The 22,018-nt window shown below is 40.0% G+C and overlaps 1 protein-coding gene across 1 annotated transcript; it reads right to left on the bottom strand.

The window, feature by feature from the left end:
- Positions 1-689: 689 nt before the first annotated feature.
- On the bottom strand, positions 690-17,737 carry LOC128805989 (carbonic anhydrase 2). The gene is made up of 7 exons (XM_053975066.1): positions 17,565-17,737; positions 16,871-17,068; positions 7,343-7,461; positions 5,823-5,915; positions 4,993-5,055; positions 3,808-3,963; positions 690-1,545 (listed from the first exon to the last, which is right to left on the bottom strand). Exons 1-7 carry the CDS (start codon positions 17,596-17,598, stop codon positions 1,426-1,428), a joined length of 783 nt encoding a protein of 260 aa, XP_053831041.1. The 5' UTR covers positions 17,599-17,737; the 3' UTR covers positions 690-1,425.
- Between the last annotated feature and the right edge of the window lie 4,281 nt (positions 17,738-22,018).

Here is a 22,018-nt window from a genome sequence, read left to right as displayed (position 1 = left end):
CATTAGTTCACATTCTGTGTCATGTACAAGCCTGGATAATTTTTCAGCTGTTCATGTGCCAATGAGATTACCACTCCTCAGGCAGTCTTAGTGCCTTGTATTCAGAGTATTGTAGTTGTCAAGGTATGGGTTTAGAGTTTTAAAATCCGTATTTTGGTTTTGGTTTTTTTTGTTTTTTTTTTTTTTTTTTTTTTTTTGTGGGGGTAGGATGGTGGGCATTTTAAATATGGAAGCCTTTCAAAGGTTGAGATTTAACAGTTTTTTCTGAAGCTCTCGGTCTGCATTTCAAGGCATCTTCACTTCCCTCACACACATTTCAAGATCCAGGTGCTTCAGAACAGAGTAGCAAACTCATAATAAATTAATTTGAAAACTAGCACCAAAATCTAATGAGCCCATTCTTCATCAGAATTTTGTTCAAAAGTTTTGTGAGAGCATCTTTCATTATACATTCAATTTTGATGACAATTTGTAGTGATTGCTCAAAATTAACACTTCCTTCTGCTATCAGAGAAAAGATACCTACTTAGAGAAAATTTCTTAACATATCCATATAGCCTTGCATTCATGTTCAGTGTCACTGAAGCCAATTCCCAATGTATATGTTTAGTAATTATGTTTAATATGAAACCATGTGAACAGATCAGTGACTCTTTACCAGAATTAAAATAACAGCAGGGAAGCAAAAATAGAAGTATAGATTTATTAGAGAAGTTATCTAAAATACAATATTATTTTCCTTTTTAAATTAGAACATATATTATTTCAAAGAAAAGATATTTTGTATTATTTCTATGGTAATAACAACTTTTAAAGATAACATTTAATTTAGAACATTTTTAATTAAAAAACCCAACACTACCATTAAGACGTAACTAAGGCTGTTGACAGCACGGGTAAAAATGCAAAATAGTCTCAAAAATATTTACATGTCAGTTTCTTAAAATCTACGAAGTCTAATTCTAAATATTAATTTTGCTTAACTTTCTCAAAATACCTTTTTTCTCTAAATTATAGCTAGATTCTGTATTCCTGTGCTTCTTACAAAGCTTCAAGTTATCGTTAATTACGTGTACTATCACACCAGTGGATGAGGTTTCTTAAAATGGCTTATTTTGCTACCACCATACCCTCTCCCAAGTAGCCAACTTATTGTTATAAAAAAGTGTCAGTCGCAGTAATAGTCACCAAAATGCACACAGCCACCCACCCCCTGCCTCCCCCAACCCCACACCTTAAGAACCCTTTCCCATTCAGCCAAGAGCCTTTCACATTTCAATAGCTGGCATTTCAGATGCAGAGCAAAAGAAAGAATGGATCTGGGAGACATGATGTTGCTTGGGCACACATGGCAAAGTTTGATTTGGGCTTAGCAAAAGGGGCTCCTCACAAACACAGCAATTCCTAACACTCTCAGCACTGAGGTTACTGGAAGGAGGCTCTGACTTCTCTGCTCTTCAAAGGCTGGCATGGGCGCCAGTTGTCCACCATATGGCACACAGGCTCATTCTCAGCATTGAAGCAAAGGCCACGGAGTTTGCACATCTGTGGGAAAAGGCACAAATATCCTCAAATGCATGCTTTCATTTCAGCAGGACTTTTTGAAACTACACATCTTGAGCCTGAACCAGAGCTCTAAGTCAAAGTTTTGCCAGTATTAGTAGTCTAGAGATGGCATCAGCACCCACGTCTGCATTTCATCCACACCATTTCCAGCCTTGACATAGCCTCACCTGTCCACAAAATATCCTGGCAAGAACAACTGTAAAAGCACAAAAAACAAGGACATAGACACACATTTTATGAACTCTGCAAGCAAAGAGCAGTTTGTCCTTGATCCAGATATGAATTGAAATCCTTTCAGAATCCTCTGCAAGTTACACAGTTTTGGCTGTTTTTTTTAAGTCCACTTGAAATAATAACAACTAAAAATGGCTTTACCCTTGGGTCAAAATAAAGCTGCTGAATTAATTCAAGTTATCCTGATTTCCAAATGCTGTGAGAGGGGAAAACTACTTCACATCAACAGGAGCATAGTGTACAGTTATGGTACTTGTTCCTGAAGTACAACTGGTGCGTGGACAATCTGATGTAACAAAAGCACCTTTATGTCTAAGTAGGAATATCCAAAACTCACAAAAAGATTGTGCCAAAATAAGAACCAAACCCAAACATAATTTCACACAGTCAGGTAGAACTGCTGATGAAGGTATGTAGGTGGGACACAGGATTTCCTACAAGTCAGGTTCTAGACCAGGTTTTTCCACATTCAAGGAAAAATGGCCTCAGCAGTGACCTGTCTCCGCTGGACTTTACCTTCAAGACCAACCAGAACAAAGCTGAAAGCTCAGCCTCTGCCAAGAACTGCTGTGTCACAACAAGTGATAGCAGGCTTGCTACACCATGCTGTTATTATATTCAGCTTCGGAAAACCTATCCACCTTAAACCCTGAATCAATACTCTTACATATGGTTTCTTATTTTGATCAGTATGGAAATGAAAAAGCAAACTGCCACACAGTGTGGAAATATTGATGGTAACATGGAGAGGTGTGTAAGGGAGAAATAAGTGGTAAGTTTTACCACTTGTAGGTGGTTGGAGTAGGTATAGTAGAAAGAAACCCACTATTTTGGTGGGTGTGTTCCTGCCTTATAATAAAACCATATTTTCAGACTTTGGATTATCAACAGTAATAGGAATAGTTTGGAGTAGCGTCAACTTTAATGCTCCTTTGCAGTTTACTAATGACAATCGATCACTGCTATAGTTATTACTTCCAACAGTTCTTGCTCATCACATGTTCTATCTAACTTAAGTTCTAAATCAGCTCAGTTGCATTTTCTTTTATATCAGAAACCCCCTAGAATTAGGTGCAGATTGTTAGCATATCTACCATCAATAAAAGATACTTAGGAATTTGAAGGTTAAACTAAAGCCCTTCAGGACTGGTTTGTATTTATAGGCTCTAGATTTTATTTATATCTCTCAAGCATACAGATCTGAACCCAAAAATGGAATCTTGCCTGTACGTAATTTCATTAATGGATGGTACAGAAAGCTGGGGCCAAGAGTGATTTAATCTGCACAAGCTTCTTCCTGCTAGGAAGACTATCCTTCTCAGGCTGGTCAATAGTATTTTCTTAGGCAGCAGACTTCTGGAATCTGCAAATTTTGCCTCTTCCAAACAATGGAAACTTTGTTAGAATCATCACAAAGCTGCGTAGGATTTCCCAGTCTGTTCTGTGACAAACAGAACTTGCAAAAAGAGTTCAGTGTCCTGGAAATGCTGGAAAATCAACAAACCAACTACAGCTCTACAGTGTGAGACTGTGGATGCAGCACACATGCTCCTCAGGTGCTTTGTAAACCTGGCCTCTTCAGGGCAAGCCAGAGAGGTAATTGCTTGTACAGCAAACCTGCTGATGCTCACAATACATGCTGGACTAACTGCATGTGCAAATGGTCCTTTCATGCATGCCTCAATTTTCCAGATTTTTACCACATGACAGCTCTAACCATGTATCCAGAAAATATCTGATAATTTTTTTCAACTTCCCTCCCTATCTTCCCTGGAGTGCTCAAATAGAAGACAAGTCTTACATTCTACAGCAAACTATATCCACAGGCAGAAGCAGAGTCCTGTCAGAAGAGGATTACCACTTCAGATAGATATTTTTGACATGTGATGCTAGCTATACCCTGCACAACTCTACACTAACACTGCCACTTCATAGATCACCTGGTGGGCTGAAGCCATCTGTGCAACTCCAGTACACATCTACTGGCACCAGCCATTGGAAACATACCTGTTCAGGGCTCACAGTGATGGGCTCCTTCAGAACATGCCAGATCACACATTCAAGCAGTGGTGGAGTGGTCAGTGAGCCAGGGTATGTCCAGTAGTCTCTGCATGCAGGAAGGAGTCCAGTAGGGTCAAAATTTGTAAAGGAAGCTTGCTTTCCCTACAATAAAGTAAGCAGATGGGCTGATGTCAGGAAGAGAACACATACACACACTAGGATTGCAGTAGTGAAGTCTCCCAGAAAAGCTCCATGTTTGTAGGAAGGCAGAAATGGGATTTGGCATCAAGTGTTGCATGCCAACTGTAGTACCTTTGGGATTAAATACTCTCAGCAATATATTTCTTACAAGATTTTCAAGATATTGCTTCTCATATCAAATGCTGCATTTATGTTCCTTGGTCTTAGAGATAAGATTTGACCTTGCCTGAAAAACAGTTGAGATTTCAGATGCCATGTACGCTGATTGCACTGTAAACACAGAACCTGTGAGACCTGTTGGAGAGTCCATTGCAGTAAGGAACACTATCCATTTACCACAAAGGGAGCCTGATGAGAAAGATGACAGCATAGTGTAATTTTTTACCTTTCCTGTCCATGTTTCTCATTGGCCTTTACCCACTATGAAGGTACTTAATTACTCACTAAGTACTTTTAGTTTCTCATTAGTCAGCACACTAAAATCACACACACACACTGCACACAATATTTAATATACAGGAAGACTTTTTCCCCCTAAATTAGATATCCCGATCAAACCGTTTATCTGAATTCTCTCTAGAAATAGCCAAGAGAAGCATGCCTTCTTGGGAAAAGGAAATTTAACCCACAGATGTGCAGATGAGGGGAAATGCCTTTTCCATTTGTTACCACAGACTAGAAAGGGGACGAAGGAATGTAGTTTAGATTAGGAAGATGAATCCTATCCTATAGGTTTAAATACAGTTAAAAGAGAGAAATGTGGCCACAAAGATAGGAAATAATCACTGTTTCTAGTACTCCATGCTCTCTACGTCAACTTCATTCCAATCTGTTTTGCTTTTAGAATTATAGAAGCACCTGTGCTGATGGCAAGAAGGTGTGTTTTACGTTCATATATGCAGAAGGCTGGGAAGAAGTAAAAAAATCTACTTTCCGAAGAAAATAGCACAGTTGTGACGGGTGTCCATCAACACAGACAGCAAGTATTACCTTGGTTTGAATGGAGCTCAGAGCATCCACAACCTTCTGCATCTCAGGCTTGGCATTTCCCACCTGTAACACAAACCATATGAAAATAAAAATCGCCATGCATTCTCATGACACCTTTAGTTTTCTGTTACAGTTCTCCAGGAAACTTTTTTTCCAGCTGCATTTCATTACATAATAGCAGTATTACAGCATAAGTGATTTAAACAGGCTCTGTAAAATCATTTCAGTTGACAGTGAGCACAAACGGGTCAGCCAAGGACATTGGACACAATGAAGCTATTTTCATTTACAGTGTGTGGATTTATTTTTGGACCTAAGCTGTTCTTCTTTTATGGAAGTCATCCTCCTAATAAAATAGTCACCCACAGTGAGGCCAGGATGGAATACTACACACTGCTGGAGCAGACATCTCCTCCAGCTAGCTGTCAAGGCAATTCAACTAGCACAAAACACAAAACACTCTGGCATTTAACAATGACAAGAGAAGGAAAATAGGTGCTATTTAGGCTGGTCACACTGCATATTCACACACACAATTTGGTCAGTTATGCACATCACCTTTCACTGGTAAGACTTAAGGTAGCATCACTATCTTGATGAAGTTAAGAATGCTTGCTACAGGGCTGCCACAATGATGGATGGCAGTCATACTCCATGGCCAGTGTACAATTTTTACAGATAAAGGAAGGTAAGAATTTGGAGCACCACCTAGTTTGCTACAGATTTGGGCAGTATAGCAAATGCTGCCTTATACTCTATTTTCTGCTCTTAGGTTCCTCTCTTAAACACAATGAATGTGCTGGACAAATAATAGAAAAAGTTTAACAAACCTTCATGAAGATGCCCACCACAGCTAAACCATCAGGATGCTTCACAGCTTCAGCAAATTTACCATATTTTACATTCCAGTGAACAATATGGAGCTAGGAGCAAGAAAACAAAGAAGCATTGTAAAGATGATATTCCATCCAGAATACTTCACAAATAAAGATGCAGGGAAGTAATTTATTAAGAGTAAGAGATGGTGTTTTACTGCTGAGGTTTGAAAGCTTTTGTGTACAGTTAAGAATTTGTTGAATTATTTACCTACTTTAAAGTTTCATTTATTCAAAGAGATTTCTGTAATGTGTTTTATTTTGCTCCTCACTTCTATTCCCTGGTGAGTTTTAAAGGCAAGCTGTGGCTGTATTCATTCTGCTTTTCATGTGGTGAATCTCCTGTTATCTGCAGCATAAGTTTTTCCCACATACAGCCCACAGGATTTTGATGTAGTATTTTAATGCTATATATCCTGGAGTTCTTACTACACTGATATATATTGCCTGTGTCAGAAGAAGCAGAGAAGATACTTAAACTACAGATTTGACTCACAATTTGGAAGTTTGTTTGTTTTTTGTTTTTTTTTTAACAGTCCTGCCCTTTACTGGAAAGACTTGGAAAATAATATTAAATTAATCTCCAGGTCATGTTAGCCAGGGTGTTACTTTCTTTTTAATTTCCAAGTTATTTCTAATTTAAGTTCATCAGACTGTTTCCCCACACTGCAAGTCAAGTTTAACAAGTAACTATGGTACTGTGAAAGACAGAAGGCAACTGAAAGTTTCTCAGATAAGACAAAAGCTACTTTTCTCATGAAAAAGCAGCAGAGCCAATGAATTTGTGGGGTAATTTCTTTTATCTGACAATGCAAATCACAGGTATGTTCCACAAGTGTATATTTATTAATATATTTTAGAAGTCAGTCACAGAAACCAGAGGTAGATTTTTAAACAGAGGATGAGGAAAGGTGGGATATAAGGTATTAAAGTCACTCAGTTTCTATATCAGACTGTAATATGTAGTCTTAAGTGGTCTGAGGGACATCCAGAGTCTCAAGGGTATCACAAAGAGTGCCAGACAGAAAGATTGCACTTTACTGTCTGCTCTCTTCATAGCTCCCCTTGATTCTTTGCTACCAAAATATGAAAATATCTGCCCCAAAATTATTCTGCTGCTTTTATAAATACCTCTGATGTTAAAAATTGAAGCTAGGAAAAGGGGACGTGCATGTTCAGATGTGCTACAATTCTCTTTTTTCATAATTTCCAAGAGTCACTGAGAAAGCAGTGGAAAAAATGGGTATTATTAATGTGGGGTTTTCTGTTTCTCTTTGACATGAAGTATCTGAGAAAAATTACAACCCTAATGTCCTGCTCTTGCAAGGACTATGTTCTAAGGTGGCATCATACCAAAATGGTCTATGGTAACCTTCTCCTATGAAGATCTGTAGTCAAAGTACTACTGTGGTGGAATACTTAAATAAACCCCCTCATTATACAAAGAAGACTGGAGAAGGTAAAGCATGTCCTACCTCTGCATCATACTTCACACCATCCACAGTGTGCTCAGATCCTTGGCCATCACAGGATCCCCAGTGAATGTGAAACTGCACCAGCCTGTAGACTCCATCCAGCGCTCCTCCTTGCACCACTGCAAAGAAAAGAACTTTTATTAGCAACTCACATAATTTTTGTTATCAAGTCTCCCTTCAAACTGAAACAGCTGTCTCAAGTATTTTATGTGATTTACAGTTCAATGCATGCTGCCATGCTACTCCAGATCATCCTCAATGGTACATTACTGCAATACACCAAAATTGGTAATAAATGCATAAAAACATAAGTGACTTTACAGTGAGCAGGTCATCAGCAATTTAACAGGCATGCTGGTATTACAAGTGATGAGGAAGATGTAACTTTTCTGTCACCAAATAGATTAAAAAAGCCCTTTGTAAGAGGCCCACATAGAATCATTCTAAGGATGTACATTTGAAGACTGAATCATCTTCCATGTACTAATGTAGTCTGTCCTTTCATTTTAGACACTTCATCCATTTAGGCCTTAATCCTGCAAATCCTGTGGCAGATTGGATTGAGTAAAATGTTTTTGGTTCCAATTTAAATCTGAACACCTGTTAGCCATGGGTTAGACTTCTTGCAGCAAGGTAAAGCTCTAGGCACAGGACAAGACAGTGCAGAGATGTGAATTCAAATCTTTTGTCCTTCCCATTGTGGTAAAAATGTCAATGCCTACAGAGACAGACTTTTTGGAACCGATTTGTTTATTTATGCTCTCTATTATCTGGCATTACTTGTGCTATGGGACTGCTCTGAGTGAAGTTCCCAGCCACACTTTGAATTATACAAGAGCAAGCTCCCTTATTCTGCTTGTTAGTCTTACCCTTCTACTCCAGCTGTGACCAATCACCATTATGATATGCAGGATCAAGCCCGACCATTGCAAAATGCTCAGGGCACAGACAATGTCTCCTCCAGTGCAGCACAAAGCACAGAATAACAACAAAAAGTTCTATTAAATAGAGCTATTTATCCAAGTTATCAGAGAAAGGTTTCACACCAGTGTGTGGGTTGGGTGGGGATTTTTTCCTTTTTTCCCCCCTAAGATTCTCAAATCCAAATTCAAAATTAAATCTTTAAGTTGTTAATATTTAAAAATTTAAAAACAAAAAGTAATTTGAAGTGTCAGATATTTTAAGAGACCAATTACTCTCTATAAATATATATACAATAAAGTGACAGAAGAGTGCTGACATCAGATATTACATGTAAGTGTGCTCTATGTATGTGCCACAAAATAATTCTGTGGAGTAAAGATGCTTTCCTCTCAGTCTGCAATTAGTCTAGACACTAGCACAATATGTACATGTGTGAAAATATGTATCAAATGCTGATTGGAAAAGGTGGCTGCAGGTTTGAAAAAGTCCCATTATATACAAGCATGAACAACACCAGCCATGGATATAAACAATAAGGTGACAAAAATTTCACTAAAAATCTGCAATACATGAAAATGGAGTCAGATTTCTTAAAAATACGTAAGTTTCCACCAACATTCCCTATGCATGCAAAATTTGGGTTCAGTGGACAAATCTAGCATTTGCCTAGGGCTCCTTTGGTAAATACATTTAGAAATCTCCCAACAAGTATTTTTATTTGAAAAACATGAATACATGTTCCACTGCAACCTATGTAATTTCCAGTACTGTAGCCAAGACACCAGGACTTGCCCTATATCCAAGCTATGTGATCCAAAGAAGAATGTCTACTTAAAATAATCAAATAAGAACATATTCTACTTTTGCATTTCTGCATGTGCTAGCTGCCAAGAAGCATAACTGTTTCAAGCACAGGACTACAAATCTGAGAACTTTTTTCAGAACAGCAGCTGTAGAAGGGCATTCATTCCTTTTGGAAATGAAGCAACTGGTTGCTGTGTCTTTACAGATTCAAAATCATTTAATGTATACAATTTCATGTCTTATTTTAAAATGATGCCATGGAGTTGCAGTGCTTCAGTTCACGGCCTTGCTGGTTGTTGCAGGTACAAATGGACTGAGGTTCCACCACTCCTTCACCTCAGAAAGCACTAGCACAGCACAGGTTAATCTGCCATTATTAATCAATGGAAAGCATGCTGAAAAACAGAACCATGCAATGTTCTTGAGTTCATTTGCAGTGTTATTTCTCCACACAAAGTTTGCTATAGTCTCAAAACTCCAGAAGATGCAGAAAAATCTCTTCACAGTTTTTGCTTACTTTTCTCATTCTGTGGTTCTCAAATCCAGCACTAGCTTATTTTGACTCACAGCAGAGCATTCAAAGAAAGTAATAATTAGATTAGTGAGAATGAATACAAATCCAGCAGGCTTAATTACAGAATGGCCCTCTTGTTCTAGCCTATATTAAGCAGTTATTTTATTTTTAATACTCAGTCTTTCCAAGAAAGCAAAACTTAAAACTAAACTTAAAAGGCAAAGTAGCAATGATAGAACTGCTATTTTCTTCAGAACAAGCTTTTTAAACCATAAATAAATGCTACCAGCTTTTGCACGATGAAAGTTCACAGAGAATCAGAAATTCATACCAGCAACTTCCCTGTCTATGTTCCATGTGACAGGAATATCAACTCGAGGCCACATTGAAAAAAAATCCAATCTTTCCATCCCTTTTTAAAAAAGGATGGGGATGTTCTGATCTGTATTTGAGCATTTCATCATTAGCTCCCTTACTTTTGAAATCAGTATTAGTGAAAACCATCCTGGAAATACATATGCAGCTGTGATCCTTTCTGTTTTATGGCACAGCTTCAGATGGATGCTGTCTGAAGACAGCACAGGATGAGCTGAAAAAACATTTTCTTACAGATTCCATTTACTCAAGACAGTTTACATCATAACCTGGTCTTGTGTTACAGCCCAAGAGGTGACAGTTTGACAGTGCCCTTTCTTCTTTTCCACTATTAGACACTTATTAGACAAATTTGGAGCTACTTTCCTTAGATTAAGAAATGGTAAATTTTTTCCATTACCTTTCTATCTTCTACCCTTTACTAGAAAGGTTATACTAGCAACATCCAGTAATTATATTTCACTGTTAAATGATCTCGTAACATGGTCTAAATTAGGTGAATACAAGTATTAGCACCACTCATTCAGGAAGTCAAATAACCACACAAACTCTTCCACTTATGTGACTTATGCCAACTGTGGGATTTCTTGGATACAGAAGGTGAAGTTGATTTGACTCCATTATACTTTCTTGGGATATTTGAAAACACACAGAAATCAAAGGGTGTTTTGCTGCATCTGGTACAGCTGTTTACTGAGACTGCACACCTTCACTGCTCTATTTAAAGGCAAGTTGGTGAACAGTTATTCTTCCAGTGTGAAACAGAACAGCCTTGTAAAAAAATACTGTGGACCACTTCATACCTTTTCTCAGGAAGTGGCAGCATCCACATCTAAATTTTTGCAGGAATACTGTGGGAATTACTGTTATTTAGTTAACTCCTATGGAATGTTCTCTTTATACAGAGCAGAAGACTAATACATCTCATAAAGCCAATAAACATGTCAAAGGATTCATCAAAACGGAGGAACTACAAGATTGTTCAATGAGTTGGACTGAATTCCTTCCTGTCACAGCAATTAGTGTGACAAGAAGAAATACTACTGTAAAGTTTGTTAATCTGAGAAAATGCAGAATGAGAAAATGTTCTACAAATGACAATCACTGACTACAAAGCTCCTTCCAGTAGCTGAAACAATGAGTCCACTAGAGTACAGTAGATGTTCAAAAGCTCCAAATCTCAATCTCTAATTGAGATTGCACCAAACAAAAACCTAGCAGCAGGATATTTCAAGCATCTACCTTCGAGAACAGCCCTCTCACACACACACTGCTTTAGCACAAAGAAAACCATGATTTTATATCAGCCTACAGTAGATGTGACATGTAAATAATATTCTAGGCATATGTTTATGTAAACATATGCACAGTACATACATTAGTGCTAATATTTAGTAAGCTTTTGTTTGTACAGACATCTGTACAATGGAAAACAGGACTTGAAGAGACAAAGCAGATGAAGCATTACTTGAGGCAAGGAAAAAAACCTACTTGAGCACCATGTACTATTAATGACATGAAAAAGGCTCTTATGAGGATGCTCAGGAATTAGCCTTGTGTTCTTATGCAAGGATGGGCTTCCCATCTGACAAGCTACAGTTCAGTTAGGGTGAGCCGTCACTTCTGGGAAACGTGGAGTACAGAGTGTCACATTTTGTGAGATGTTTCCTTCTTTATATTATGTCTTTCAGACATTCCTCCTAGGACATTGTATCATGACAAGCAACAAAAGCAAGACAGCATTGAAGCATCTGACTGTAGTGCTCTTATTTACAGAAAACGTCTGTAATGGTTTTCACTATGAGAAAAAAAAAAAAAAAATTGGTATATCATAAGGGAAAAAAACCAAAACAAACCTACTTCTGACCCTGCTAGAAATTGAGCCTGATAAGGCTACAAGGATGTTCCACAGAGATAGACCAGAATGAAACAGCTGCCAAAACACAGCAAGTCTGAAGACGTGTGTATCTGCAGCAGGTCAGTGGTTCCAATTCACCTCAGTTGAACTATTTCATCCAGACTGGGCAGCAGCCAGGAAGACTCTGACCTGCTTCAGGATACAAAGTCATTTAGGTTCTTAACATTCCTCCAACTCCCTGGGACCAGTAGAGCTTATTTCTCATGCAGTCTCTTAAACAGAAATTCTCTGAGAATCGTAAGATGCTGTACTGAGTCTCGGACCAGTCTTCAGCCCTCACATTTCACACTATATAGGCTTACATCAACTTTTACGAACCAAATTGGAAAGTATCTCTTGAAAGTATCAACTGATTTAATTTCTAATAGTAATACTTGAATACTATGCAGTGGCTGCTCACTGTACTGAAAATTGTGTACTGCACAGGGTTAATACTACACTCAGATCTAACAAAGGACTAACAAACTCAAGGTGTGAGCATTGCCTCTGAGTATGCAGCAGTCCCTCATGGCTGTAAGTAAATAAACAAATTATCAGCTGAGCAGAGTGGTAATCGTGACATCTGGCACACAGCTTCATTACAACTTAAAAATAAACTTTTCCAAGTGGCCCCAGCTGATAACAGCTGACTAGTTTCTCCTGGTTTTGCATTAAAAGCACCTCTAGAGGAGGGATTTGCAAAAGGGAAGGAATTAAGTTTCCATGATTGTTAAATGCGCAATTCAGGTCAAATTTCTGCTCAGAAATTGCATGTTAATATTAAAAAAAAACCAAACCAAACAAAAAAACCTCTACACACAAACCAACTCCACCCCAGTGTAAACAAAGAAGGACACTTCTCTGCAAAGAAACGAAGACCTGAAACATGCAGGACTAATCTCATGCCCGCTCATCTTCCTTTCCAGTTCCTGGAAATACTGGAACTATTCAAGTACTTGTTTATACAGACTTTGCAGCTTCTGGTGATCCCAATTCACAGGAAAAATTACAAAGATCATATGCCCTTGAAACCTCTGACATTTTAGCTAAGCCATACACAACATTATGTGTGACATAAGCAGGTGTCTGAATACAGTCCCCTAAATCTATAATCAATCAGCTCTCTGATTTCTGATTCCAAAGGATCAACACATTCATTGCTTAAGCAATGTGGACCTTCAATGCATGACCCTATACTGATGACATGCAATATTATTCTGGCATGGTTAATATTATATCTTTAGATCTGGGAAGCCTAAAAATAGACCAGTAGCAGTGACTTTGATTAAGAGTTGTGCCTTAAGGACAGCAGACTTACATATTTCTTCTTCCATTTACCAGCTGAGGTGGAATTGTAGGAGAAGAGCAACAATGGCATTATTTTCAAAGAAACTCACTGCCAACTGAGCAGTGCTAATACACTGGCTCTTCAATAACCACTGTGACAAAATAGATTAGTTTACTTACAGTGAGTCATAATTCAAGACAGCTGAAGTGTATGCATTAATATTTACAATTATAGAAAGAATCAGGTAATATATTGGATTACAACTACTGAAACACTCTCAAGGGGAGCTAGCATCAAGGCAAATACAGTATTTTCATTTTCAATGTCTTCTCATAATTTTTAAGTTCTACTATGACTTAATATCTGCAAAAATGTCAGATTTTCTTGGGACACTGACTTGAATTTCAATACTCTAGCTCAGCATCAAGGAGAAGGAAACAATTAAGGGACTTAGCCACAAGCATAAATTACCAGCACATTTTGTCAAGTCTCTAGAGTTTGACACCATAGTTGCAATTCACTTCTCAGTAGAACTGTCAGGTTCTACAGCTAAAATATAATATTTTAGCATTCTTGTTATAGAATAAATTAATGGCTGATTGACTTCTTTCATAAGCGCATCAAACACTTGATCAGAAAATACAGACTACAGAGTCTACTGTTGTGAACATGCTTCAGTTAAATTTCTGAACTCAGATAAATTCTCAAAGACTCTGGAAAAACTCACACAGGGAACACGCTTTACACATGTTACAAAATCTTTCAGGCTCCTGAGGGTTTTTTGAGGACAGTCATGTCCTGTGGTTTTATGGCTCTGAGAGGTCGCTGTTTAATTCTGTCTTAAAGCAAGGGAAGTGATACACAAGTCCTTACAGAAGACTGGAATATGCAACATTTAATGTTAAATGAAGTACCCTTAATGAGACTCCTTTGCTGTAAAGTTCCTGTATGATAGTTACACATCTTATTTTAAGAATTATCATCATCACTTGCTTCACTCATACATGTAGGGTCTGGTTCCATCATGAGAGTGGATGAACCTGAATTCAAAGTTTTATTCCTAGTGACACTTTTATCATAATGACTTTTTGCTGTCAAAATGAAAAAGAAATTTTTGAAATGAAAGACTTTTAAAGATTAATGCCTACAAATACTTTATGTTGTACTACTATTAAAAGACAGTGGACATGAAAATTAAGAAAGCAACTGCAAGAACTGAAGGCGAAGACTAAGTAACAACTGAATGGGGAAGTTCAGAGTTCAGTTTCTACATACAAACCCAAGAAAGCATTCCAAAAGGCTCTAAGCATACAAAATAGAAAATAACTACTTTTATTATACTATTACTACCTGCTTCGAGTTTTTTAAAATTGAAATAGTATATTTTTATTATATTATTTATTATATTATTATTCTATATTAATTATATTTTAAATTGCATTTTGTATATTCTGGAGAGCAGGAGTGAGCAATCAGATACTAAGACCTAGAACTGCTGTTCAGTTTCAGTGTCGTTAGTTATGAGACTGACGGCTCTTAATGAAATGGATCTACTTTGTGTGCAGTTACTCATCTTGAAGATTATTCACAAACAATGATCTTATTACTTCATTTTGCGCCTACTACTACAGATAATTCATTACCACATATGGGACAGCTCATAGAAACAAGCAATACAGCCTGTGGGAAGTATTTGCAGGATATTATTCCATTGTCTTTTGTAAAACATACCAGCACATCACATAACCTCACATAGCTTTTCCCTGTGATTGTTGTGTGATGTCTAAGCAAGAACACATTTGAGTCTCAAATGCAGAATCAAGCAGATACAAGTCAAAGACAGCTCTATTTTGTGTAAGGAAAGTAGGTTACCTAGTTAACCGCATACAAATGAAGCCATTAAGTGTGCTGCCAGGTAGATTCTGTGCACTGCAAATTTCAATAGGAAGTCTAGTAGTGAATGATCCACCCATACCCAGCTTCACAGGTACCTATTTAGTGGTTTTTGTTTCTAAAGAATAATAATTTTTTGCTTCACTAATAGAGATACTGAGAACATTTCTACTTGCATCTCCTATCCTCCCACTCTGAAAGCTGTGTCACTGCAGATTTGTCAAAGGATCCCTGTCACAGATGTTCTGGTTCTGCACTGACTTCTCATAAAGAGCATTCTTCCTGCAGACGTTTCTTTAAATTATTTTATGTTCCTGCCATTTTTTTCCTCACAACCTGATTTTCACAGTTGTTTTCACAGACTTAGGTACGCACCAAGTGAACCCAATAGTTTTTTACACTGTGAAGACCTCAACCTCATTCCTTTGGGCTCAGTGAGAGCAGGATGGCAGCAAGAGTAGACTTGCACGTATCTGGTAAGAAAATCTTTTTTTTGTACTCTGGATCATTTACCTTATTCTCCATGACACTGTTAAATTGAACACGATGCAGCTGCTTTAGCTTCCCAGTGTTTCAAAAAAATAAACACAGGTCAGAATACCTTTTTCCTCTCCTTTTTAAAACTGTACAAATATCAACACTGATACTTTTTGTAAATTGTATGTGGACCTATGTGTATTTATACAACTGTTAACGCTTATATCTTACTAGTTAATATTGTCCAGCATAAAAAATAGAGTTAAAATACAAAGTCAAATTCTTAGAGCACTGCTGAATGTCTGTTATACTGCTGTATTACATTAGTTACAAAAACCTCGTATTTTCAGTAGGCACAGATCATTTGGTTTCAGCACCATTCCCTAAATGACATGCCCAACAAAACACTTAGGAAAAATAGGACACTTGCTCAAGCAAGTTAAATCAAGCAGTGTATAGAGAAGCTAGTGACTTAGAACAGGATTGTTTTTGTTGTCCAAATTAAAGATAAAGGCACATTCATTGTGGCAGGGTGATGACTTTGCAAATGCAGCCATATGAAAAACTACAATCAAAAACAACATACAGAACCCTCGTTGCAAGGACAGCTTGGATTCAGTCTGCCCATCAGAAAAGCTGTTCCTTTCAGTAAGGATTATTAAGGTTTTGCAGGATTCCGTACTTAATTTCACCACAGAGCACAATGAACAGCAAGACACTGTAGACCGACCGCCTGCTAGCAAACTTTGTAGGAATCCATCAGACACTTTATCTAGAAAGCCCAGCATCAAGAAATGCCAGGGATAATGCTTTTTTGACTTATAAAAGAACAAAGAGCTATTTTTTCTAAACATTTATCTGTTTCTGTACTAACCTGGGAGCATACTGGCTTCAGAAATATGAAATAGTATTTTGATAACCAAAGAAACTATTTCCACTTCAAGTTGTTAACTGTAATCCTTTGCTATTCTAAGGCCATTTTTTTCCTACAATGTTATTTCGCCTCTTCTTTTAACCATTTGAGCAGGAGCTTATGATAACCTATGCCTAAAATTATTCCTGTCAAATACACTTAAATTTTTTTCTTTCCACAGCCAAGCCCTTATCCAGATCCTTCTGACTTATACAAAAATAAACCAATTCACTTCACTGGAGTTTAGCTGCCTAGACAGCCTTAGTTTTCTTCTAATGAGATCTCAGTTTCCTGTTTGCTGAATCCTCACCTTACAGAAGCCAGAATATTTTTGTTTGTTTTCATCCTTAAAAAACCCTTACGGATTTAGAATACATTTTAGTACGAGTTAGTTAGTAGCAATTTCTGTCATTCCCCTCCTGCACACGAAGGTGAGGTCTCACCTGACTTGTCGGAAGAATCATCAAACTCCACGTTGAAAGAGTGCCCGTTGTTGACGATGTTTCTGGCCGTGCTGGCATCATAACTGAAGCTAAGAGGCTTCAGAGAGGAGTCGTACTTGGCGGACTTGCGGCAGATGTCAATGGGGGACTGGCGCTCTCCATTGGCGATGGGAAAGTGCTCATGCCAGTGAGCGGGTCCTGTAAGACAGCGGAAAGCAACTCAGTGGGAAAAGACACAAAGTTCGGGGGATATAAGCGATAACTCTCTCTCTGGAAATCGGGACGTTCGAACACCAGCATCAGCCTTTAACTGCGTACCACTTGTGTGGGCTGGCGGTAGCAGCAGCACAGGCGAGCAGAGATCCCACCTGGGCACCGAGACACCCGGCAGCCGCACAGCCTCGGCGGCTGAGGCGGGGGTTGTACCGGGGAGTCCTCGGGGACACCCCGTCCTGTGGAGCAGCGCCCATCGTTCCCTTCCCGAAGTAAAGGAATGTCAGCAGGGAAGCAGGAGATGCTCCGGCACAGCGTGCGGAGCGCCGGACAGGCTGCACGGACGCAGGTGCATTTCAAGGTTACGAGAAAAAAAGCGCCACCGAGCTCACTGCCGCTCCAAGCAAGGGCTCCGCGGGGCAGCAGCGGGCGCGGCTCCCGGGAACCTGCCGGCAGGTGTCCTGCACCGCCGGGCACTCACCGTCGTGGCTGCCGTATCCCCAGTGGTGGGACATGGTGCGGCCCTGCTCTGCCCGCGGAGGCTGTCACAGCACCCTGGCCCCAGCCCGCTCTCAGGGGCTTTTATAGGCTCCCGCCAACTCCATGCCCTTCTCTTCGGCCAGAGGAGGGGTGGGGAATGCGGACGAGGGCGGAGGGAGACTCCGCTGGGGGCGGGGAGAGCGGTCCCTTATAATCCGCCATCGGCCGCGGAGCTGTGGCGGGCCCGGTGAAGAGCGCCCCCAGCAGGCAGGCAGGCGGGCGGTGCGAGGCGGTTCGGAGCGGCTGCAGGCAGGGCGGGGGTGCCGGGCTCCCTCCCGGCTCCCTCCCGGCTCCCTCCCGCCCTCCTTCCGCGCATCGCGCACCGCGCACCTGCGGGCGCTGCCGGGCGCCGTGAGGCGCCGTGACCTTGGGAGGTGCCGGCGGCTGGGCCGAGCAGCGCGCCGGGAGCCGGTGCGGGGCGGGCGGCGGGTGCGAGGGTGCGAGAGTGCGGTGTGAGAGAGGGAGCGGGTGTGTGTCCGTGTGTCCCGCGGTGTGTGTGTGTCTGTGTCTGTGTGTACGTGCGGGTGCGCGGCGCGGCAGGGCGGTCGGGTGCTGCTCCCTGCCGGGAGCGGAGGGAAAAGAGGGAAGAGGGCAGTTCAGCAGTGACGAGGGTCCTGCAGCCAGGGTTTGTCGTAGGTACCAGGTTTTGGAGGCGGAGATCGGCGGAGTTGCAGAGAGGAGCTGTGGTGGGGCTTCAGAAAAACGGGCACGTCACCCGCTTATTGCTCCGTAGTGCGTTTTTCCTCATCGCCTCCCGAGAAGCTGCAGGTCGAGCTGCGCTTACGTGTAATTCTTATCATTGAGGCATTACACGCTTAACTGTGAGTGCGGCTCAGCTACCGGTCTCGAGGCTGGATTAGCGAGAACAAAACTGTGTAATACATATTTTAGATGTTTTCCTATTGCGCAACGCTCCGGTGTTCTGTGGCGGGACAGGAGGGATCGGACCTTGGCAGCCGTTCCAGCGGCGGCTCCGTTCCGTGTCGCGCCGCTTCCCTCGGCCCGGCGCTGCGGTGGGGCTGGCTGGCCCCGAGGGGCAGCTCCTAGCCGAGTACGCTTGCAGATGATCCTGTTCGAAGGCTTTTCTGTCTTGCTCTGAGCAGTTTTCGGTATGGAAGTGACATTGTAGCTTAACCCCACTTTCTTATTAAGATGGTTTATTCAAATTTGGTTTTAATATTGTTCTGTTGTGATTTAACCACGGGGGTCTAGGTTCTTTTTTCAGTGAGGTCATTGTAAATCTAGAATAACAACACCAGAATGACTTCATCGTTTACAGTCCGCATTGTAAAATCTGTGTCTTTTGTTTGTATTTGTAAGAGGAGGGAGAAAAGTCTATTTGTGTAATGGGTAATAACAAATGTAACCAACTGGAAATTACTTACAAAAATTACAGGCATTTCTCAGACCCTTTCAAGTATAAGCAGAAAATATTTAAAGCTTATTAATGATTAACACAGTGTGTGTCCTCACATTTGCATGCTTCAATACGGTTTAGCGACCACAAAATGGAAATGTGATGGCAAAACTGTATACACAGAAGTTATTTAGAAATGGCTGTGGCATGTGGTGTAGAACAACAAATGGAAATGCATGTTACACATTTATTAGTCATTCCTTGTTCTATTATTATAGATGCTTTGCATCAGTCACTTTCAAATCTGCCAGTCATGTTATCCAGTATATCAACAGTCAGTACATGCAGAGATACACAAACCCATAAAGGCAAGAACCCTTGAAGAACACAGCAAAAAACATCTCTTTATGTTGTAAGGAATAAGATTTTGGTACCTTTCAGAAGGTTTCCTTCCATTCAATTTTACTGTTGAAAAAATCCATTCAGCCTGATTCTTCTGTACTCTCACAAGTCAAGTTTCCACTGACGTCAACAGGAGTACCATATAAAGGACAAGTACAGGATTAAACATGACACAATGTTTGGCATGGTAGGCTTCCTAAAAGATCTTAGGGTTCTTACCAGGGAAATTTTAAGTCACCAGCATCACCAAGGGACTGGGATTTTTAATTACTTAAATCTTAATTTTCTTATCAGTAGATAAATGTGGTGCATGCTAAGCACACAGACATACATCTCCAAATAGAAAGTCCCATGCTCTTAAAATCAAACACCTATTTTCCTTGATCATTCAGCAGTAGTTGCAGGCTTGAGCCCATGCCAAGGGACTAATGAGAGCCTGGCATTGACTTGGGCTTGTTGATTCCAGCCTCTTTCTTTTCTGTCTCCCACCCACATCAGACTCATAATCTGTGACTGTGGCTTTATGGCAGAATGCAGTGCCTCAGGCAAAGCCATAAGATAGCCCCAAGAGGAAGGTGGGTACTAGAAACGGTACAGTCGATCACACTGCACATGGGTGAAACTGCAAGGCATGTTAGCAACAGCAAAAGGACACAATGCACATCAGCTCAGTGCCTGCAGCAGTTCAGGCTTCTCACAGAAATCCCAACTATGCTCCATGAGGCTGCTCTTCCCTGCCCAGCTGTGATGAAGTCGGTGGAATGATGCACACCAGTGAGGCCTACTTGCATGTACAGAATATGTAGGAGCAGTTCCTAAAGCACGTGTTCACAAATCCTGTGGCAACAGAAGCATTATAAATACATTTCAAGTAATACAAATACAGGGAACAGATTAGATAATTACTGTAGCCATTTGATTACTTATGATTGACATTAACATTTTGGGTAGAAAAGATGCCAGTGCAATCTTGTTTCCCTTTTCTGTCACTACCAGTGCCACATACTGTGAAGGTTTTTAGAAACTAATAAAAGCAGATGCTATTCTTCATCTCTCCTCAATTTCTTAGAGTCAGATCACATCCAAATGTGGTAAACAAATTGATGTTTCTAGATTTGATGGTACTTCTGAATCATATTAAATACAAACAGAAGCAGCATCAATAGCTTCAGTAAGTGCAAACTCTTCACTTACTCAGATACCTCCATGCTGTTTATGGTACTCATTCATGGGCAAAGGACAGTGCAAAGCACAGGCTTTAGGCCCCACTTGAATTCTGTTTTGAAGTTGTACATGTCACAGAACAGTTGTTGACTCTGCACAGGAAGGGCACATCCTGTTTGTGTATGCTTTATGAAATTTCCTGAAATATATTTTTATTGTGATTATTATTACTTGTGAAGCACAGAAAATGTCATTACAGATGGAAAATGGCACAGATGCTTCCATATCAAAGTCTTCTTTTCCTTAGTAAATTACCAGTTTCTAGTAGCACTCTGGCTGCAGGAGTGATGACATGTCACACAGGCTGTAACCTGCTAGACATTTTTAGCAGAAGTGCATTCAATGATTATGTTGTGAATCTACCTTTTAATTTTCATGGTAGATTTTCAACTCTGAAAATCTATTTGCAGTCTTTTTTTATCGTTAACAGTCATATTACTGTTCAGTACTGAGCAAGATGCAGAACTTTGCAGTGTTCTGATTCATTCTAGCAATTCTGTGAAAGTTAAATGCAATTATGAAAATAAAAGTAATTTTTGGTCCTCAGTCAGGTCAGAGTCTTTTCTTGTATTACAAAAATGATGGTTTGCTAGTAATTTCTAATGAGAGACTAATGCAAGTGCTACAAGCTTCATGACATTGCTGATACAAGCCACTTCAATGCATTTTGAAATATACATATAAACTTTGAAATATACCACCTTTAAGTAATCTCTGCTGTAAAAATGAACAAGCTTGATTGCATGAATAAACTTTAGTTTCCAGACAAAAGCTATTTGTCACAATTCAGTGAAATTACATCCATGTGACAAAGCCCTGTGCAGTGTAAAATTAATGTCAGTAAGGACATTTTAGTTAAGTCCTGCATATTTAGGGAAATCTCTATGTATGTGCCTTCTCACACCAGGCTAATGTATTGGTTCAGTAGTTGCCATGATGTTTTGAACTGTCTCACAGCCTGGCCTTTAGGTGTCTGGTCTGTTCAGCTTCACGTCTTATTTCCTTGTTCATGTGATAGTGTGCCTTTCTTCTCACACATGAATGTGTCTGTGGTCATCATCCTGACTTCTCAATACGTAACTTTCTGCAAATGCACTCCATAATTTTTTGAAAACCTCTGCCTCCTGCAACTGGCATTGTTGCTGGTAAACTTACATCAGCTCCTACTGGAAGTCTATTACCAGGATGCACATAAGCGTATGGCAAGGCAATGGTGGCGGCAGCAGCTCACCAGTCTGACACTGCATATGCAAAGCATTTAAAACTGGTTTATAAAATAATCAAAGCCATCAGCTTCCAGCTGGTCACAGGGAAGTCACTCACTATTCCTCTGCCAAGAGGTGCCAGCACCATTTGGAAGATAGAGAAGATAATGTTAAACTCTAGAATTCCTGCCCACCAAAGTCAACAAG

The sequence above is a fragment of the Vidua macroura genome, chromosome 1, assembly GCF_024509145.1.
Source record: "Vidua macroura isolate BioBank_ID:100142 chromosome 1, ASM2450914v1, whole genome shotgun sequence".
Taxonomy (NCBI): domain Eukaryota; kingdom Metazoa; phylum Chordata; class Aves; order Passeriformes; family Viduidae; genus Vidua; species Vidua macroura.
This window is presented reverse-complemented; position numbering and strand designations above follow the sequence as displayed.

Excerpts from the sequence above, each read along its gene's own strand:
- LOC128805989 (XM_053975066.1), bottom strand. The coding sequence starts at position 17,598 with ATGTCCCACCACTGGGGATACGGCAGCCACGACG. Across the intron at positions 5,916-7,342 it reads GTGTGAAGTATGATGCAGAG|CTCCATATTGTTCACTGGAA; the intron begins GTAGGACATGCT and ends TCTTGCTCCTAG. Across the intron at positions 5,056-5,822 it reads TGGTGGGCATCTTCATGAAG|GTGGGAAATGCCAAGCCTGA; the intron begins GTTTGTTAAACT and ends TTTGTGTTACAG.